Genomic DNA, 15,581 nt, shown 5'->3' with positions numbered 1-15,581 from the left:
CACCGGACCCCGAAGTTGCCCACTTTTCTCTGCCAACTATAGAAGCAGTCCAGACAACTAACTCACATGTAAGCATCTGCTTTTGGATAGACGAATCCTGCCTGTAGCTCCCTGGAAGTTGTCCTTGTTTTGCAGATTATATTATTTACACATCCCAGCATGGCATTTGCATTTCTTGCCACCGTTTCTTTCTTTTCTTCTGGCTTCATTTTAGTAGTCGTCTTGGTTTCGAGACTAAGTTACAAATTATATCTTCTCTTAAAGAACCAAAACTGGGAGAAAGAAATAACTAAAAAGACAAACTTGCTGCTGACAGTCAGCTTGTCTGACTGCAATGGATTGAAATTTCTTCTCATCTGTATTTTGTATTTAATAAAAGCCTGCGTTCACTTCGGTGCTTCCAGTCATCCCCTGTGCTGTCGGGGACTAGGCAGGAAGCTGTAGCTAAGCCAGAGGTTTTACCAAAGTAAAGATGAACAGACTCAAGGAGAATCCTAAACCAACCAACCGAGTTACACCCTCATGTTTCCAAATTAATCAGCACTAAATGTTTTATGGCAATCAATACTGTATTTGACACATAAATCCATTTTTACCCAGGACAAACCAGAAAATTACCCAGGACAAACTATAAAATTAACCAAGCACAACCCCCTTCTATAGATCGATAATCCACTCATCCCCAAAGCTGTAGAAAATAAGGTCAACGGACGCTTTAAATGCCAGGTACCTAACACGAAAACATGTTTTGTGATATTTTGCCACAAAACAATATCTGTATTAATATTACCTGTCATATGTGCCACGACTATGAGCACAAACGGAATCCCAATTTCCCTTGCCACTGAACTTGGGATTATAGGGCTGCTGCACAGTTAGATGAACTGGGGTGAGAGCTGAATGTGTCCAAAGCCCAGGTCACGCTTGCTTCTGGTTTGACAGAAGTTGTCACGGCAGGCATCAGCAAGGGAATCAGGGCAGAGAGAAAAAAACATGAGAAAACAACATATAACTAACCACCTGTTTGAGGAGGGCTAGAAGTCAGTCACCCGGGAGCAATGTTGGCGTATTTCGCCTTTATTCAGGAATACCTTGATCTGCTTCAGTTCAAGAAGGTGATGTAGGAAAACATTCATCGAGTCCTACAGATCTTCTCTGACATCGGGAGCAGGCTCTCCTCCTCTGCAGGACATTCCTGCCTGGGGCGACAGCAGGAATATCTACATGAGGTATTGTGAAGCAGGAAACATCTCAAAAAACATCCAGCATTCAAGATGTGGCTAACAGCACCTTGGAGGGTGCTGGAGAGATGTAGGTCCCTGGGATGACTGGTTAACAGATGCAGAGCAACCAGGAGTCCGACCACTGGGGGTATCAAAATCAAGTTAACTCAATCTTGCCCTATTTTGCAAAGACTAGGAGGCAGAAATTGAAGTTAGGGTAATAAGTTTCAGCCTGAAAGTATTTTGTTGCACTTAGGTGGTCTGCAATTTCCCAATTTTCTAAAACTTTCGCAGCATTCCAGCACTGCTCTGTAAGTTTCGTGTGGGGAGTTCAGGCTGTGTTTTTTTGTTTTGACACAGACGTATGTTTCTGTTTGCAGACTGGATGTTTTTACTTCTGGAGTCGATAACCCAGTTATAGAAGCAGAATTTAAATTTTAGCATGAAGTTTTCTCGTGGAAACTAGTTTAAAAAAAAGGACTAATTTCTGGTTTGTTGCTTTGATTTACTCTTGACATAGTCCAATTATACCATACCATAAATCCAGGTTTAGGTCTTTTGATACTGAGTAAAAAGTGCAGTTTTGGCAAAAATGCAAAAAAAGGCCACATGGTACAAACTAATGATTGTACAAACTTGTTAATAATGCAGAGCTTCTATCAGACACAGACTCTGAAAGAAGACCAAAAGCTCTTGAAATGTGTTTCAGACAATTTTGAGTTCAGAAGATGTAGAAAACTATTTGAAGCACTATTTAAAATCTTGATGAATACAGGAGAACTTGAAGGTGGCACGATTAACAGGCAACGAGAAAGAAACCCACTGATAAAACGGAAAACTATTCTAATGTGGAAGAAAGATAGGAAGGATGTTAAAGGCCAACATAAAGATGAAGAAAAGTACAATGTCGCTGTGATGGCAGCTTTGTAAAACCATAAGCAGTCTTGCTAAATCGTGCAAAAAGTGGAAACAAGGAACAAAATGAGAGACAAAGGTCCAAAATTAGTTGTGGTGAATGTTATGAAGTGGGGGGGAGGAAGGAACAGTGAGGGATATAGGAACACATGCTATTTACACACATTGGAAGTAAGAGCGAACCGAAAGAAAATCTTATTACTGACAGAAAAGGAGAACAAATAAAGGAAGGCACAAAAAAAAAGCTGTTGTCTTCTTTGCTTCTGCCTTGGAATAAAGCGAGTTGCCACCAGTTACTAAACCTGTCCTTTTCAGGAAGATGACAGCAACAGGTAGCAGCCGGAAAGAACAAGGTTGTACTTGGTTATGTGGTTACACTGAGGTTGGCAGTGCCTGGAAAATGCACTCCCTAGTATTTAGGAGGCCAGTCATAGACATTTTTGAATAATCGGTGTGTATCGACAAAAAAATCGTGGCATTTGATGGATCCACATTGACTGGAGGAAGAAAGAGAAACGTGGACCCGTACATGGAAAACTGCTCAGCTTAACCCCAAAGTCCAGGAAGATAATAAACTACTGACATATAAGCACTTTGAGAATGAGGTAATGTAAAAAGTGACAAATTAGAAAGTCACCATGAATTTGTTGAGAATAGGGGGAACAGCTGTTCAGAGAGCAGCACTGAAAGGGATCTGGGGATTAAAGGGGATCAGGAAAAGAATCCGAACCAACATGGTGATGCTATTGCAAAGTCAGCAAATGCCACGCTGAGACAGGTTACCTAATTAACCTGATTATTGGATGTAGATGTAAGGAAGGATGCCAACTTGAAGAGTCCAGAGCAGCCTAAGGATGAGAAAAGGTTTAGAAAATACGGCCTATGAGATCATGAGACCTATGAGAATTGGTTTAGTCCAGAGTAATGAAGTTTCAAGGATAATATGATAATATTATGTGAAGTTTAAGGGACAATATGCTAGTATTATGTGAACTGGTACAGTATGTAAAAAGTTAGTGTAACTGATTCATGCTGATTAATTGTTCTATCTGCTAGACACTGGGCAAAGAAACTTAAATCCACAACCAAAGCACAGTTTACATGCTGGGGAAAACTCTGTGGGTTTAAGGAAAGTTGAGTGCTGAAACAGGCGAGTAGGGAGGCTGCAGTCTCCTTTGTTGCAGGTTTTCAGGAAGAGATCAGACTGGCTTTGGGAGGAAGCGTCACACCTCGGAGCAGCAGCTCCTGCTTCAAGTCCTAGTTGCAAAGTGCTTCAGCCCTAAAGGTGGTATTAACGCACGCCTTGTGCTTCCCCCAAAGAAACACGCAGAATAGATGGCAGAAACCCTGACAGAAACTGCCGTTAGTTACGATGGAAACGAGCAAGTTTTCCTCAATCCGAGCAGAGGGCCGAGACGTCACCTCACGGCCTCCCTCCCAGCTTCAGGAGAGATCTCACGTGCCTCGGTTGGGATATAACTGACCAAAAGGCAAGTTAGGGCCAAAACTGATCCCCAGAATCCCTGCCCGGCTGCTCCCCAGCCCCACAGGCCATTCCACCCTACGGCCACCCCGCGGGGCCGGGGCGGACAAAGGCCGCGGCCGCCCCCGCCGACTGAGGTAACCCCGGGGGGGCCTGACGGCCCTTTCCAACAGGTACCGCAAAGGCGGGAGGTGGCGGCCGCCGGCCCGGCTCCCCGCCCGGCTCCGCGGCCTCCGCCGCCGCCAGGCCGCAGCGCCCCGCGGCATGGCGGCCCCCCGCCGCCCCACGCGGCGGGAGGGCCGGCGCCGCCGCCGAGGCGGCCATGTTGTCGTCCTGCGGCCTGTGGTAACTTTCGGGGAAGTTTCTTTCCCGGCCTCTGGGGGGACGCGGGAAGGGAGGCGGGGGGTGGGGGGGCGGTAGGGATGTGCGGCCGCCGGAGCAGGACGCGGCGTAGCGCGGGGGGGGCTGCGCCCCGCTCCGCGCCTCCCCGCCCGCCCGCCGCGGGCCGCCGGCGGCGCCGTATTCACCGCGCGCTTTAGGCCGGCTCCGCTGCGCAGACAGCGTAAGAGCCGCCGTCCCTCCGCCTGCGAGCGTCTCCGCCGCTGCGGCCGCCGCCCCGCCCCTCCCGCCCGCGCCCCGCCTCCCGCGCCGCTTCCCGCGCTCCCATTGGCCGGCGCGGCCGTCACTCGGCGGCTGGGCCCATCTCGGGCTCCCCATTCATGCAGTTTGGTTGCGTGTTGGTGTATTTTACTGTTTGCAATAAAGAGGGGGGGATTTTTTTTTGTTCAGTTTCTGCTGCAATTAACTCTTGGTCCCTTTATACATTCTTTCTTCTTTTTTTTTTTTTTTTTTTTTTGCGATTTTGCAGAACGGTCGAAACAGTTTTTTTGGTGGTTCCATTTATTTTTTATACATCTGTCTATTTTGCAATCAACTATTAAGGTGCAACTATGCCCAAAAGAAAGGTAAGTACAAAAAAAAAATAATAATAGGGGAGACAGATGGGGAACGAAGGGGAGAGGCTAAAGCAGCGTTTGCGGAACGATCCGTAAATTTTCGCGCGCGCGCGTGTGTGTGGATGTGGAGTTTTTTTTTTTTTTTTGCATTTTTAATTTTTTGTGTATGTCCTAAAAGCGGAGCCGGGACCGGAGGGAGAGGGCTGGGGCGTGTGTTGGGGCTGCTCGGCGCGGGCAGGGGAGGGCTGTGAGTTCACTTCGGGCTGTTTTGTTTGCGAGGAGAAGGCTGAGCAGTGTCTCCATGCTGGATTACAAACAGCCATAGTGCTGCTGCTGCCCCTATGGAGAACACAGGCAGGCAGCGGTAGGCGCCGAGGGCTCTGCCGCTCGCCCGGCTCCCAAAACCCCGGAGCCGAACGGCCCCAACCCTCCCGGGAGCATTTTAGTGCGGATCGGGCCATTCCTTGGGAGGATTTGGGTTTAAACGATGCCTCTTTCTCCTGCGTTTGCCTTTGTTCTCCTTTTTTTTTTTTTTTTTTTTTTTTCTTCTTCCCTCCCTCCTCTCCCACTTCTTGTCATACCAGATGGTTGTGCAATGGTAATTTGGTGCCATTAGGCGGCGCAGAATTTGAAACTGTCCTTGAAGGAAAGCGGGGAAAGGGATTCACCACCATAATTAGGAACTTTGGCTCCGCGGGCCCCACCGACCCCACACATTCCGCACCCCCCCGCCACCCCCCCCCCCCGCCTCTTTCTTCTCCCTCCTTGCTCCTCCGGCACCGGGGCTGCCACAGGCCACCGCCAGGGCCCGGCTCGGCCCTCAGGGCTCGGTGCGGCGAGGAGGAAGAGGAGGAGGAGGAGGCGGTGAGGCGGCCGCCCCCCCCTCCCCCCCCCCCCGCCCGCCCGCCCGGCAGCCTCTGCCCGCCCGCGGGGCTTCGCCGTCGCCCCGCCGCCCCCGGCCCCGCCAAATGGCGGGGCCGGGGGCGGCAGGGCCGCGGCGAAGCCCCGCGGGCGGGCAACGGGCGCGACAGGGCCGAGTCGCCGACATTGTCCTTGCGCGGAGCAGGCGACGACCTTGTTGTGGCAGGTAATTTGGCGGGAACTTTTTAAACGCGGCCACGCCGCGGCGTCGTGACGTCGCTCGGCGGCCCCGAGGCATTGTGGGAGTTGTAGTCCGCGAGAAGAAGGGAGATGGGGGGTGGGCGTCCGCCATCGCTGTCCCCTCCAGCTCTTGGAGCTGGGAAAAGAGGCGGGAGGCGCGGTTAACCCCCGTGGGAGTTCGCTTCCTGCCCCGCCGGGTTCCCCCTCAGGGCTCTGGGTGGTGTGAGGGAGCGGGACACGGGGCATGGCGCCGCCTTCTCACCTCAGGCTCTTGGCTTTCCTTGCAGGCTCCAGCTGAAGGCGAGGCAAAGGAGGAGGTAGGAGCTGCTTCTTCGGTGCTGGTCGCTACTTCTCCAAGAACTTCTGTGGTGCTCCACGTGAATTACGAGGCGTCTGCGCCTCGCAGGGGGTCTGCAGCCCCTCGGGGATGGGTGCAGGCTCAGGGTTCAGGGGGTCTGTCGCCTGAGGTGGGTGGGTGGGGGGCGTCCCGGCCGCTGAGGCCAGTGCTTCCGTTGGGAACGTGTTCCCTTCAGCCTCGCAGAGAGCCGCTCGGTGGCAAAGCCTTAATGGGACAACTGGAAGTAAAGAAACTTTACCGCTGAGCGCAGTAGGTACAGGGTGGCAGCACAGAGTGAGAACTGTTGAGCAAAGCTGCACTTTTGGGAGCTCATTCCCATAACGCCCGTAATTTCGTAAATCCTAGAGTTTGTACGGGGCTTCGTGTGCCGTGTCGTTGCGGGTTGCAGTTCTGAGAAAGCATGGTGTTATATGCTGTCTGAATTTTAGTGACACGTCTTTCTTTACGCAGCCAAAGAGAAGGTCAGCCAGACTATCCGCTGTAAGTATCTTTATTTATTCCTTTAATATCACGTTACGTGGGATAGTAAGTTCTAGGGGGCAGTTATAGAGAAACTATTTGGTTTTTTTCCACTGGAATTGTGAAAGGCATAGTTAGAGTATTGCAATATTTAAAATTCCAATTCTATATTTCCAGTCCTTCAGTATCAGCACATTACAGGCTTAGTTTCAGACCCGTCACGTGAGATGTAACATCTGTGTCAGTTAACAGTCTGGACACATAAGTGTTCAGAGTCAAGGATGCATTTGTTCTCTGTAGGTCTTCTCCATACAAATACCTGCTCGTCCATCTATAAATTGCCTGCTCTCTCCTTATACTTGTAATTTGCCCATTGATTTTGTGGGCCAAACTGTTGGGTAAACTGAGACCTAGAGGGTGTAAATCGATGTCGTGCAGTAGGGTTCAGCCCACAGTCACAGCCTGCAATGGGCTTTTGGCATCCTTCTCTGCAGACACGCTGTGCAGTGCTCCCAGCTCTTTTTTTTTAAGCCATCTTGGAAATGCCAAGTGGAGAACGGTTGCTGTTTAAAAAAGAAAGTACTTAACTTTAGTGAAAGGTGTGTACTTATGCATCGAGTTACGTCCAAATGTTAATTCCTTTTGGTTTTGACAGCCACCTGCCTTCACAGCAGACAGTAACACTCAGACACAGTAGTGATCCCCTTAGTACTGCTATGGAAACGTGAGTTTGGATCATGAAAGGTCCTGATCTGTCTCTGATATTTACTCCTTTATACTACAGAATGAAGCCCTAAACTATTTTTGTTCAAATAGTTTTCACAAGTTACCAGCACGTTGCTAAAACATTTATGGCATTCATCTGACTCTGTGTTTCTTATGTGTGTTTCGTACAGAAGCCTGCTCCGCCTAAACCGGAGCCAAAGCCCAAGAAGGCAGCACCTAAGGTAAGTATTTGAGGCCTCTCGAACTGAAGTTACACTTTTCTTTCTCAAGGTGTTTGTAGGGAGGGAAAAAAACGTCCACAAGTTACCATTTTGGTTTTCGTGATTTTCTCTGAAGATTTAAGGTTGAATTACGTGAGTTAAAGAAAGTGAAAGATGTGAAGATAGTTTTTTCCAGTTCCTAGTGAAGTAATGTGGTAAACTGAAGGGATCTTAAGTCAGTTGTGGTGAGGCTTTACTGCTGCAAGGCCCTTCTGAAGTTTCATGTAATGCATTGTTGGGAAAACGATGCTTTGAATCGAGATCAGAGACTCAGTTAGAGAAGACATTGAAAATCATGCTTTTAATTACGGTTTCTTACTACGTTTTCATTCAAAGGCACTCTTTTCATTTATTTATCAGTTTATCACATTTTAATCCCTGGAGATAAAGTTCTACATACCAGTTCGCTTAAGCTGGATATTTTTGGAAATGTCAAAAATATTGGCATATTTGACAGTGTAGTTAAAAAAGAAACTATTTAAAGCTCCTTTGTGCTTTGGAGCAACAGTTTGAAATTTAAAAGTGGGACGGCTCTGCAATCCATAGCCTCTTCCTACCACAAGCTTCCCCAGCAGTCACAGTTTGCAGTGCTTTTTTTAGATCTATCTGAAAATATTCAGATTGTATTAGGATTTTGCAGCTTGGGGGGAAAAAAAAAAACAAACAACAACAAACAGCTGAACTTTAGTGTTCTTTTGACCTGTTCCCATCATATATTTTCCATGGTGGTTTTGGATGGTCATATGGGCAAAGCACAGGTGCTTTAGTTACAGAAGGAGATGATGGGCTGGGAACCAGGAGCTCTTTTCTGTGCATTTAGAGGCCCTGCAGTTGCATATGGCACCGCAGGCTTCCAAAGGATGAAGAGTATTCTGCCTCCAAATCTTGCTGTGTGGAGCAGCAGAGATGTCACAACAGATGGACAAGAAGGAGAACCCTGCCTGTTGTTTTGGGGACGCTGCACCTCAGCTCCGTCATCTCAGCGGTGTGCAGAGCAGATTTTTCACATCTGCATCTTGGTGGTGCAGCCAGATTTCTAGATCCCATTCCGGAGCTGCAGGGAAACCTAGGAACCCCGCTGCTCTGCATTCCTGTGGTTCGCATCTGGATTGTACTCTGGATTGCTCTCCCTCCAGTGGCTGGTCCCCCAGGAAGAGGAGAGCCTGCTGCTGGTGGTTGCTCCTCCAGCCCAAGTGGCAGAGAGCTGCCGTGGGGACCTGAAAGTCCTGGCCATATGATGCACGTTGTTGGTATTTTACTTTTTTCTTTTTCAAGTTTGCTTTTCTATTTTCATGGAAACATCTGAGGGTTTATGCGCAAAAGCTGCGTTCAGAGTTTTACAAGTTGTGAAAATAAGCATACAAAAGTTAAGGGCTGTCAGTGGTTGTCAGAAGTTAGTTTGGTCCCTTACTGCACGGGCTGTGTGGCGCGGTGCCCTCTGGGATCACAGACCACAGATCACAGACATTCTGCTGGGAGTGGTGCCTTTGTCATTGCCTCCCAGTTGGACTGGGAAAGCGTTGCTCCTCTTGATTGTGAAGTGCTGGTTGGAAGCCTGGATACTTGAGTTATGTTTCTGTCTCTCTGGAGCTCCTGTCTGAGACTGGATCAGTGTCTGTGCAGAGGGGGATGCAATAAGAATCGTGCAGCCATCTTTAATTATTGTTTCCCCCAAATGCTTAACTTTGCAACCGTCAGGTTCTTTGCATTTTTGTGTGTGTGTCAGAATAGACTCCACCTTCTAAACTTGCCCTTTCGGAGAAACACAGAGCTGGGAAGGAAGTACAACACTTATATACACGTGCCTTTATTGCAGAATTGGTGTTACCATCGGTAAAGAAAAGTTATTGAGGAAAATTAATACTGTGGTATTAGCCCGGAGCTAGCTGAGAGGATGGAGGAAGCTTGGAAATTGAAAAATAACATTATCTCCTTGGGTATTTTTTTTTCCTGGACTCACTGCGTTGTGGAAGGGGGCTTGATCCCTTGCGGACCAGCCATCAGCTTGTCTCCAGAAGCCATGGATCTTGCAGAGCAGAGCAGAGACCCCAGGATCCTCACTCACAGCCATGTGTTGCGAGACACTTTCTCTCCAGAGTCCAGCCATGGAATCCAGTTTCTGTGGATTCTCCTCAAATGCTTTCTTAAGGTGGCTTTCCCAGCCAAGAGTGGGCTGCAGAGAATTACAATTTCAGCTCCATTAATACTTTGTTGTCTTTTTTTAATGGAGTAAGGGAAAAGATTCCCTTCTTCAAACTACCTCAAGTCTTCAGAAATCCTTTGTGGCTTACTTTGGAAGAGCGAGTGACTAACACACCCATGCTCCTGAGTTTGGAGCATGCTGGTGCTGCTCGAGGGAGGAGCAGGTCTGGTGAGGTCTGTTCCAGTGACGGAGAGCAAACCAGAGCCATAGTAGTATTGCAGTTCTCAATCTTACTGCCAAACTGTGCCAGAACACTTCAGTGCTGATATTGCTGTGATATTTATCTTTTTTCTGCCTCTCTTGAAAGTTGGAGGACTGTTGTGGCCGAGTTTCCCAGGTGGGCTGAGATCTCCCAGCAAGGTCAGGCAGGGGAGTGGGAGGTTAGAGAGGAAAGAGACTCTCACCCGTTCGAGTGCTGCTCACCTCCTGCCTTAAATTCTCTGCATTATTAGAGGATTTGATGTTAATTTTGGTGAATTTTTAGTCACCGCTATCACTGAAGAATCAGGTGACTTTGCCCCTTATAGTCTATACCTGAGTTTACCCTTAGCCAGCAGCTTATTTTTAATGTGAATTCATCTTGTACGCTGATAAGGGAGGTGTCGAAATAAGAAAGTTTACTTTTTGTAACTTGTAGTCAGTGAGACAACTCCATCTTCTGGATAGAGATATGTATTCAGTGATTATCTGTATGTGTATTCAGTGATTATCTGTATATATATTCAGTAATTATCTGTATATGTATTCAGTGACTATGTGTTTATCTTCACTTACCTGTGAGTAGCAATTTTCGCAGATATTTTTGGTTCCTTTTTTGGAACTAGGTTAATCAAACGAGGAACCAAGCAAGTTTGCTGAGTTATCAGCAGCAAGAGGCAGATCCTTGGAAGAGGAACTAGTGAGAGTCGTGCTTGTTACTGTACTGGGATCGGGATCCGACCTTGCCATGTAGAAAACTCTACAGAAGTCGCAGCATCAAGTTTTGGTTTGATTAAGCCTAGTCCACATGCAAGAAACTGTGCTTAAATGATAAATGGGAAGTTCACGTTGTTCCTGAAGTGGTGCTTTTGAGCCCCCAACTTGTCTATCACACCAATGGTTTATTACAGTAAGGAATATTTCTGGCAAGGAAGGGGGAAAGTCCTTTGACTGCAGCTTTGTTGCAGTTTTCTAAGTAGGCATTAGTAGCACATCTGCAGTATTCTGCTGTTTCCACCAGTTGCACGTGTTCTTTTTGTTCTGCGATATGCCTTTCAGCAGCACAGCAGCAGCGCAGGCCAGTTCAACTCCGGCATTTTTGAGCTAATTTAATGGAATGCCTGTTTAAAATGGGAATTCTTTTACCCCAGCCGTGGCTGCTTTTATGTTACGCACTTCCCAGTAGCACATTCACAACAGAATAAAAGGAAAGCACTTCTCCTTGGGAACGTTCATCGTTGTCAGTGGGAAGTTCCATGTGGAGGAGACGGTTTTCGAGCTGAGAATGTGCGTGTGTGGATGCAGGGAGTGGAAATTAGTGTTCACCATACCACGGTCTGTTCTCTTAACAGAAAGAAAAGGCAGCAAATGATAAAAAGGAGGACAAAAAGGCAGCAACAAAAGGGAAGAAAGGAGCCAAAGGCAAAGATGAAACTAAACAAGAGGATGCTAAAGAAGAAAACCACTCTGAAAACGGAGATACCAAAACTAATGAGGTACTTTAGCTGCAGTAAACACGGGAGTAAACACAGAGGTGTTGGTAATACCTCTGCAGGAGCTAAGGATTGGGCCTCCTGTCAGAAGGTGGTGTGTTGCACTGCCATCCTGTACAGACAGACCAGCTGCAGGTTCTGCACAGGGCAACTCCCAGGGAGAGCCCCAAGGAGTAGCACTCTCCTTCAAACTCATTCCTGCTATTGTGTGAGGTAGAGCCCTGCCACAGGTGTTCTGTGCTGTGGTGGTGTCCCTCTCAGGGGTGGCACAGGAGCAGTGCAGACCATTTGGGGAACAACAGAGCTCAGTAAGATTGCTGTCCAACCCTGAGCTGGCTTTGCATATCCTCTCTGGACTGCTGGATTGCCTCTTCTGCTCAGCACGGGTTGGTGCTGTGCCAGAAATCTGGTTTTAAGTTTTACACAACTCTTTAAAACAATTCTTTGCCTCAAAACAATTCAACAAGAGATCTGCAAAATAAACTTGGTCTTGTCTCTTGATCTGCAAGCCTCCTTCTTACAGGTTCTTAATGCATCAGCTACTTACCTAAGAGCTGCCATTGGCCAGGACTAGCTCCAAGTGTCAGTGGGCTCCTGATGGCCTTTTCCTAGCAGATTTCATTTGCCACGGGCTCCCTTTGCCCCTGTCGGCACAGACCAGCCTGTTGTGTTCTCTGCTGCTTTTGATTTACAGTGATCTCTCTTCATGTGTTGAGTATCATTATCCAGCTAATGGGTCGTTTATTCTTTCGTTTTGAAAACTAATCCAGGAGCTTCTTTGCTAAAAATTAATGTGGGGCTAACGCACTTCAAAGCGTCTTTGATGGGAGCTTTGCAATTTTGATATGTTGACTTAAAAAATAATGGCAGATATTTTTGTAGAAAGCAGGTGAGAACGAATTTCCCAAAGTTTGGACAATAGACAACTGTCACGGTTTTGTGTGTAATTCTCACACTTCCCTGTGACTTACAGAGACGAGGACTTGAACTTTCCCTAGCGTATGATTGATCCTAATCTAAACCACGTTCTGAACTTCTGCCTCTTTGGAGGCACTCAACATTCCCAAATTAACTCCATCGTCACTTAACGCTCGTCTGCGTTTTAGTTTTCAGAATTATCAGCTGACCTGTTGTCGTGTTGGTATTTTCTGTAGTAGCTGTTCGTTCCTGTCCTTCTACACAGAACGTGGTCCGTGTGTGTGCTAACAAACCAGTCTCTCTTTGATGCTTGTTCCAGTGGGATCTGATTAGCATCACGAATAATATTTCTGTTCTTCCCAAACACTTTTGTAGGCACCAGCTGCTGAAGCATCTGATGATAAGGAAGCCAAGTCCGAGTAACGTTAACCCTGCCCTATATCTCCATCATTTGGTATCCGTACCTCCATGCTGTATTGTTAACAGAGAGGAATATTTTTATCAACTATTTTATAAATGCAGGTTTTTTTAGCATGAATTTAATTATGGAACATCTTCATCTCGGTTACTTGGGAATTAAATCCCTAACAAACAAAACAAACAAAAAAAAAATCATTGTTTTTAAATTTTGTGATTGTAATAGTTTGTATGGTACATGGAAAGAATAAGTGGTGGTAGCTTTTGACTTCTGTCAGTGTGTCCCTTTTTGTGTAAGTCATGCTTACAGACTTCAGATTTTAATTTTCCCCTTGTATGTGTTGTATGGTTTCTTAAAGTGGGGAGGTCTCAAAACAAATAACCGTGTTAAACATTCCAGTGGTTCTGTGGGTTGCTTTTATAAAGAAGGTGAGCTATTTTCATGAAAAACCTAAGAGCTGGAAATCTGTTGTTTCCCAAATGTAATTTTATTTTGTCAGTTTTGAAAAGAAAAAAGATAAATAAATAAAAGTGTAATCATGTTTTTAAATGAAATACAAACATTTCTTTTAAAAGGGCAGGTTGGTTGTATGTACCCACTGTTAGGAATTTTGCTGGATTTATCTTAATAAAAAAGACTCCTCAAAAGCTGATTGTGGTTTGTTGCTTGTGCTGCAGACGTGCTGCTGGAGAGCTACCAAATTCCAGAAGCGTTGCAGCAGCTCAGGGCCTCGGGCTGAGGGAACCTGTGGAGCTGGAAAGCTTTGGGCCACAGCACGGTTAGGGCTTGAGCCCACAGCCTCTTCGGTTGTGCCAACAAAAATGAGTTTGTGGCCGGCCCCTCGGCAGCCCAAGCGGGAGTAGGTGATTTCGGAGGAAACGTGCTGGCTTGTGCCAGCTGGGAACTGCAGCCAGCGCTTCCAGGTGGGGGCTGACCTGGTAAACTGGTCCTTCCTCAGGTGAAGGTGAGGTGCTTGGTGGTGTCCAACATGCCTTCAGTGTCGCTACAAAATGCTCACGGGTATAATCTGGTGTTCCTTTGTGTGCCCGTTGCGGTTGTGATTCAGAGGGGGGTTCTTTCCTCCTCGAAGTTGTGCAGAATCTTGGAGACTGCCACGTTTACATCAAACCCTTAACAGTTGGAAATGGTTTTCTGTTGATGCAGGAATGTTTGCAGTCCTGGTTAAAGTGCAATACTTCCATAACTGTTGTTTTGTCGTTTTCTTCTTATTGCTCACAAAATATTTTCGTGAACTCGTGTAGCTTCTCCTGGCATGACAAGGTGTGTGTGTGCAGAAGTGCTTTCCACGAATTCAAGCTCCATTATTCTGGGAAATGGCAGCTGGACTGGACAGTGGTTAAATGGGGGTTTAGTGGTGGTTTTCTCCAGCTTCATTTTTGTTGCTGCAGCTATTCTATGCAACTTTATCAAGGCCACTTCAAATCTTCCTCTTAAAACCTCCTTTTGTATGAAGGCTCTGCCCATTGATGGCCAAATACATTACCTATTTAATAAGAAGAAAAATGTCTGCAATGCAGAAACCTTCTCTTTTGCATTAACTTGTTTCGCAGCCCAGAAATGGGAAATTCCAAGAGCTTGCATATTTGACCTCACACCCAAACTCTACCTCAGCATCTCGGAGCACAGTGTCTCGTCTGAAGTGTGAGTTTCAGGATCAGCACCCCAGGGCGCTGCCTACTGGGTGATGTTTAACGTGGATTTAATTTTCAAGGCCCGAAGCACCGGGGATTTCTGTTCCTGCTGCACCACCGTTCGTTCTGTAGAACTGCTCTAGAAAGCAGCGGGGTGAGCTGAGCCAGGTCTTCCTCAGCAGTAAAGGTGACGGAGTATTTCGGGAGTTTATCCTGCCTTTTCCTTGGCAGGATGTTCCCTGAAGCCAGCGCAGCCTGGATACAGCGGCCGTCAGCCGTACTCTGTCCCGCAGTGAGAACTGCTGGAGAGAAGGAGCTGGGATCCCCTGCCTGGTGGAAGCGTGGTGAGATGGGGGTGTTTTTCACTTGCTGCTGGGATTTTTTGGACGTGTGTCGTGGACATCTGTCTCGATGTATCTATCTCGACCGTATCGCGGGGCAGCTGGGCTGAGGTGCGTGTTCAGCTGGCGTTTTTCCTCCTGGCATTGCTTTCCACGGGATGCTCAGATCGGTGTCTGGAAGATTTAGGGTAACTTGGTAAAACCAGGGAGACTCTGAATGTCCCAGTTTGAAGAGGATCCAGGTCAGATGTCATCCTGATGTTTTCACACGTAAAAATGACTGAATTTAGCCTGCTTTCGAGTGATAAAAGCTCGCTGGCAAGCGCCGCAGCGTGCTTCAGACGCATGGTACACTCATTTTTAGGGTCTGACCGAATGCTGCTGCTTGAAGTCGATGAGAAATCCCAGTGGGCTGGTACTGCTTCAGGGAGCAAACGCATATTGGGATGAAATGTTTTAGATTTGCGTGTTTCCGCCCCCCCCCAGTGGTTTCTCTAAAAGGTTTCTGCAGGGAAGGTGAGCTCCTTCTCCAAATCTGGGCACCGTCGAACCATTTCTCCTCGACTTCAGCCTCTGGTCACTGCGTGTTTCGAGTGTTGTTATTTAAATAACATCAGACACTACCAATATGGTCGATGTTTTTCCCGTAGCAAAGGACTCGTCCGTATGCCAAGGTGTAATCAGCCCGTCATACACTAATTGAGGTCATTCTGTACGTCAAGTCTCGTTTCTCCGTTTTAATACAGAGGTTGTTCTGCAGAAACATACAATTGAGTGTTTGGTTTTGTTTATTTCTTCTTCTCGTGCCAGGGCGAGAGTTGTTCTTAATTCTATAACTATTGTTATGATCGGATTCCTGTTTCAAATAAGTACAGAA

General features: G+C 47.1%; 1 protein-coding gene across 1 annotated transcript; it reads left to right on the top strand.

The window, feature by feature from the left end:
* Nucleotides 1–4,384: 4,384 nt before the first annotated feature.
* Nucleotides 4,385–13,236, top strand: HMGN5 (high mobility group nucleosome binding domain 5). Its single transcript, XM_086619809.1, has 6 exons — nucleotides 4,385–4,586; nucleotides 5,966–5,995; nucleotides 6,487–6,516; nucleotides 7,392–7,442; nucleotides 11,235–11,378; nucleotides 12,669–13,236. The coding sequence occupies exons 1-6, from the start codon at nucleotides 4,572–4,574 to the stop codon at nucleotides 12,714–12,716; spliced, it is 318 nt and encodes a 105-aa protein (XP_086475935.1). The 5' UTR covers nucleotides 4,385–4,571; the 3' UTR covers nucleotides 12,717–13,236.
* Nucleotides 13,237–15,581: the final 2,345 nt, after the last annotated feature.

Source organism: Tauraco erythrolophus, chromosome 13, assembly GCF_009769465.1.
Source record: "Tauraco erythrolophus isolate bTauEry1 chromosome 13, bTauEry1.pri, whole genome shotgun sequence".
Classification (NCBI taxonomy): Eukaryota; Metazoa; Chordata; class Aves; order Musophagiformes; family Musophagidae; genus Tauraco; species Tauraco erythrolophus.
The sequence above is the reverse complement of the archived record's forward strand: the minus strand, read 5'-3'. Positions and strand labels throughout refer to the sequence as shown.

Bases quoted from the DNA above. Each gene is read 5' to 3' on its own strand.
- HMGN5 (XM_086619809.1), top strand. The intron at 6,517-7,391 runs GTAAGTATCTTT...TGTTTCGTACAG, and splicing joins GGTCAGCCAGACTATCCGCT to AAGCCTGCTCCGCCTAAACC. The intron at 7,443-11,234 runs GTAAGTATTTGA...TTCTCTTAACAG, and splicing joins CCAAGAAGGCAGCACCTAAG to AAAGAAAAGGCAGCAAATGA.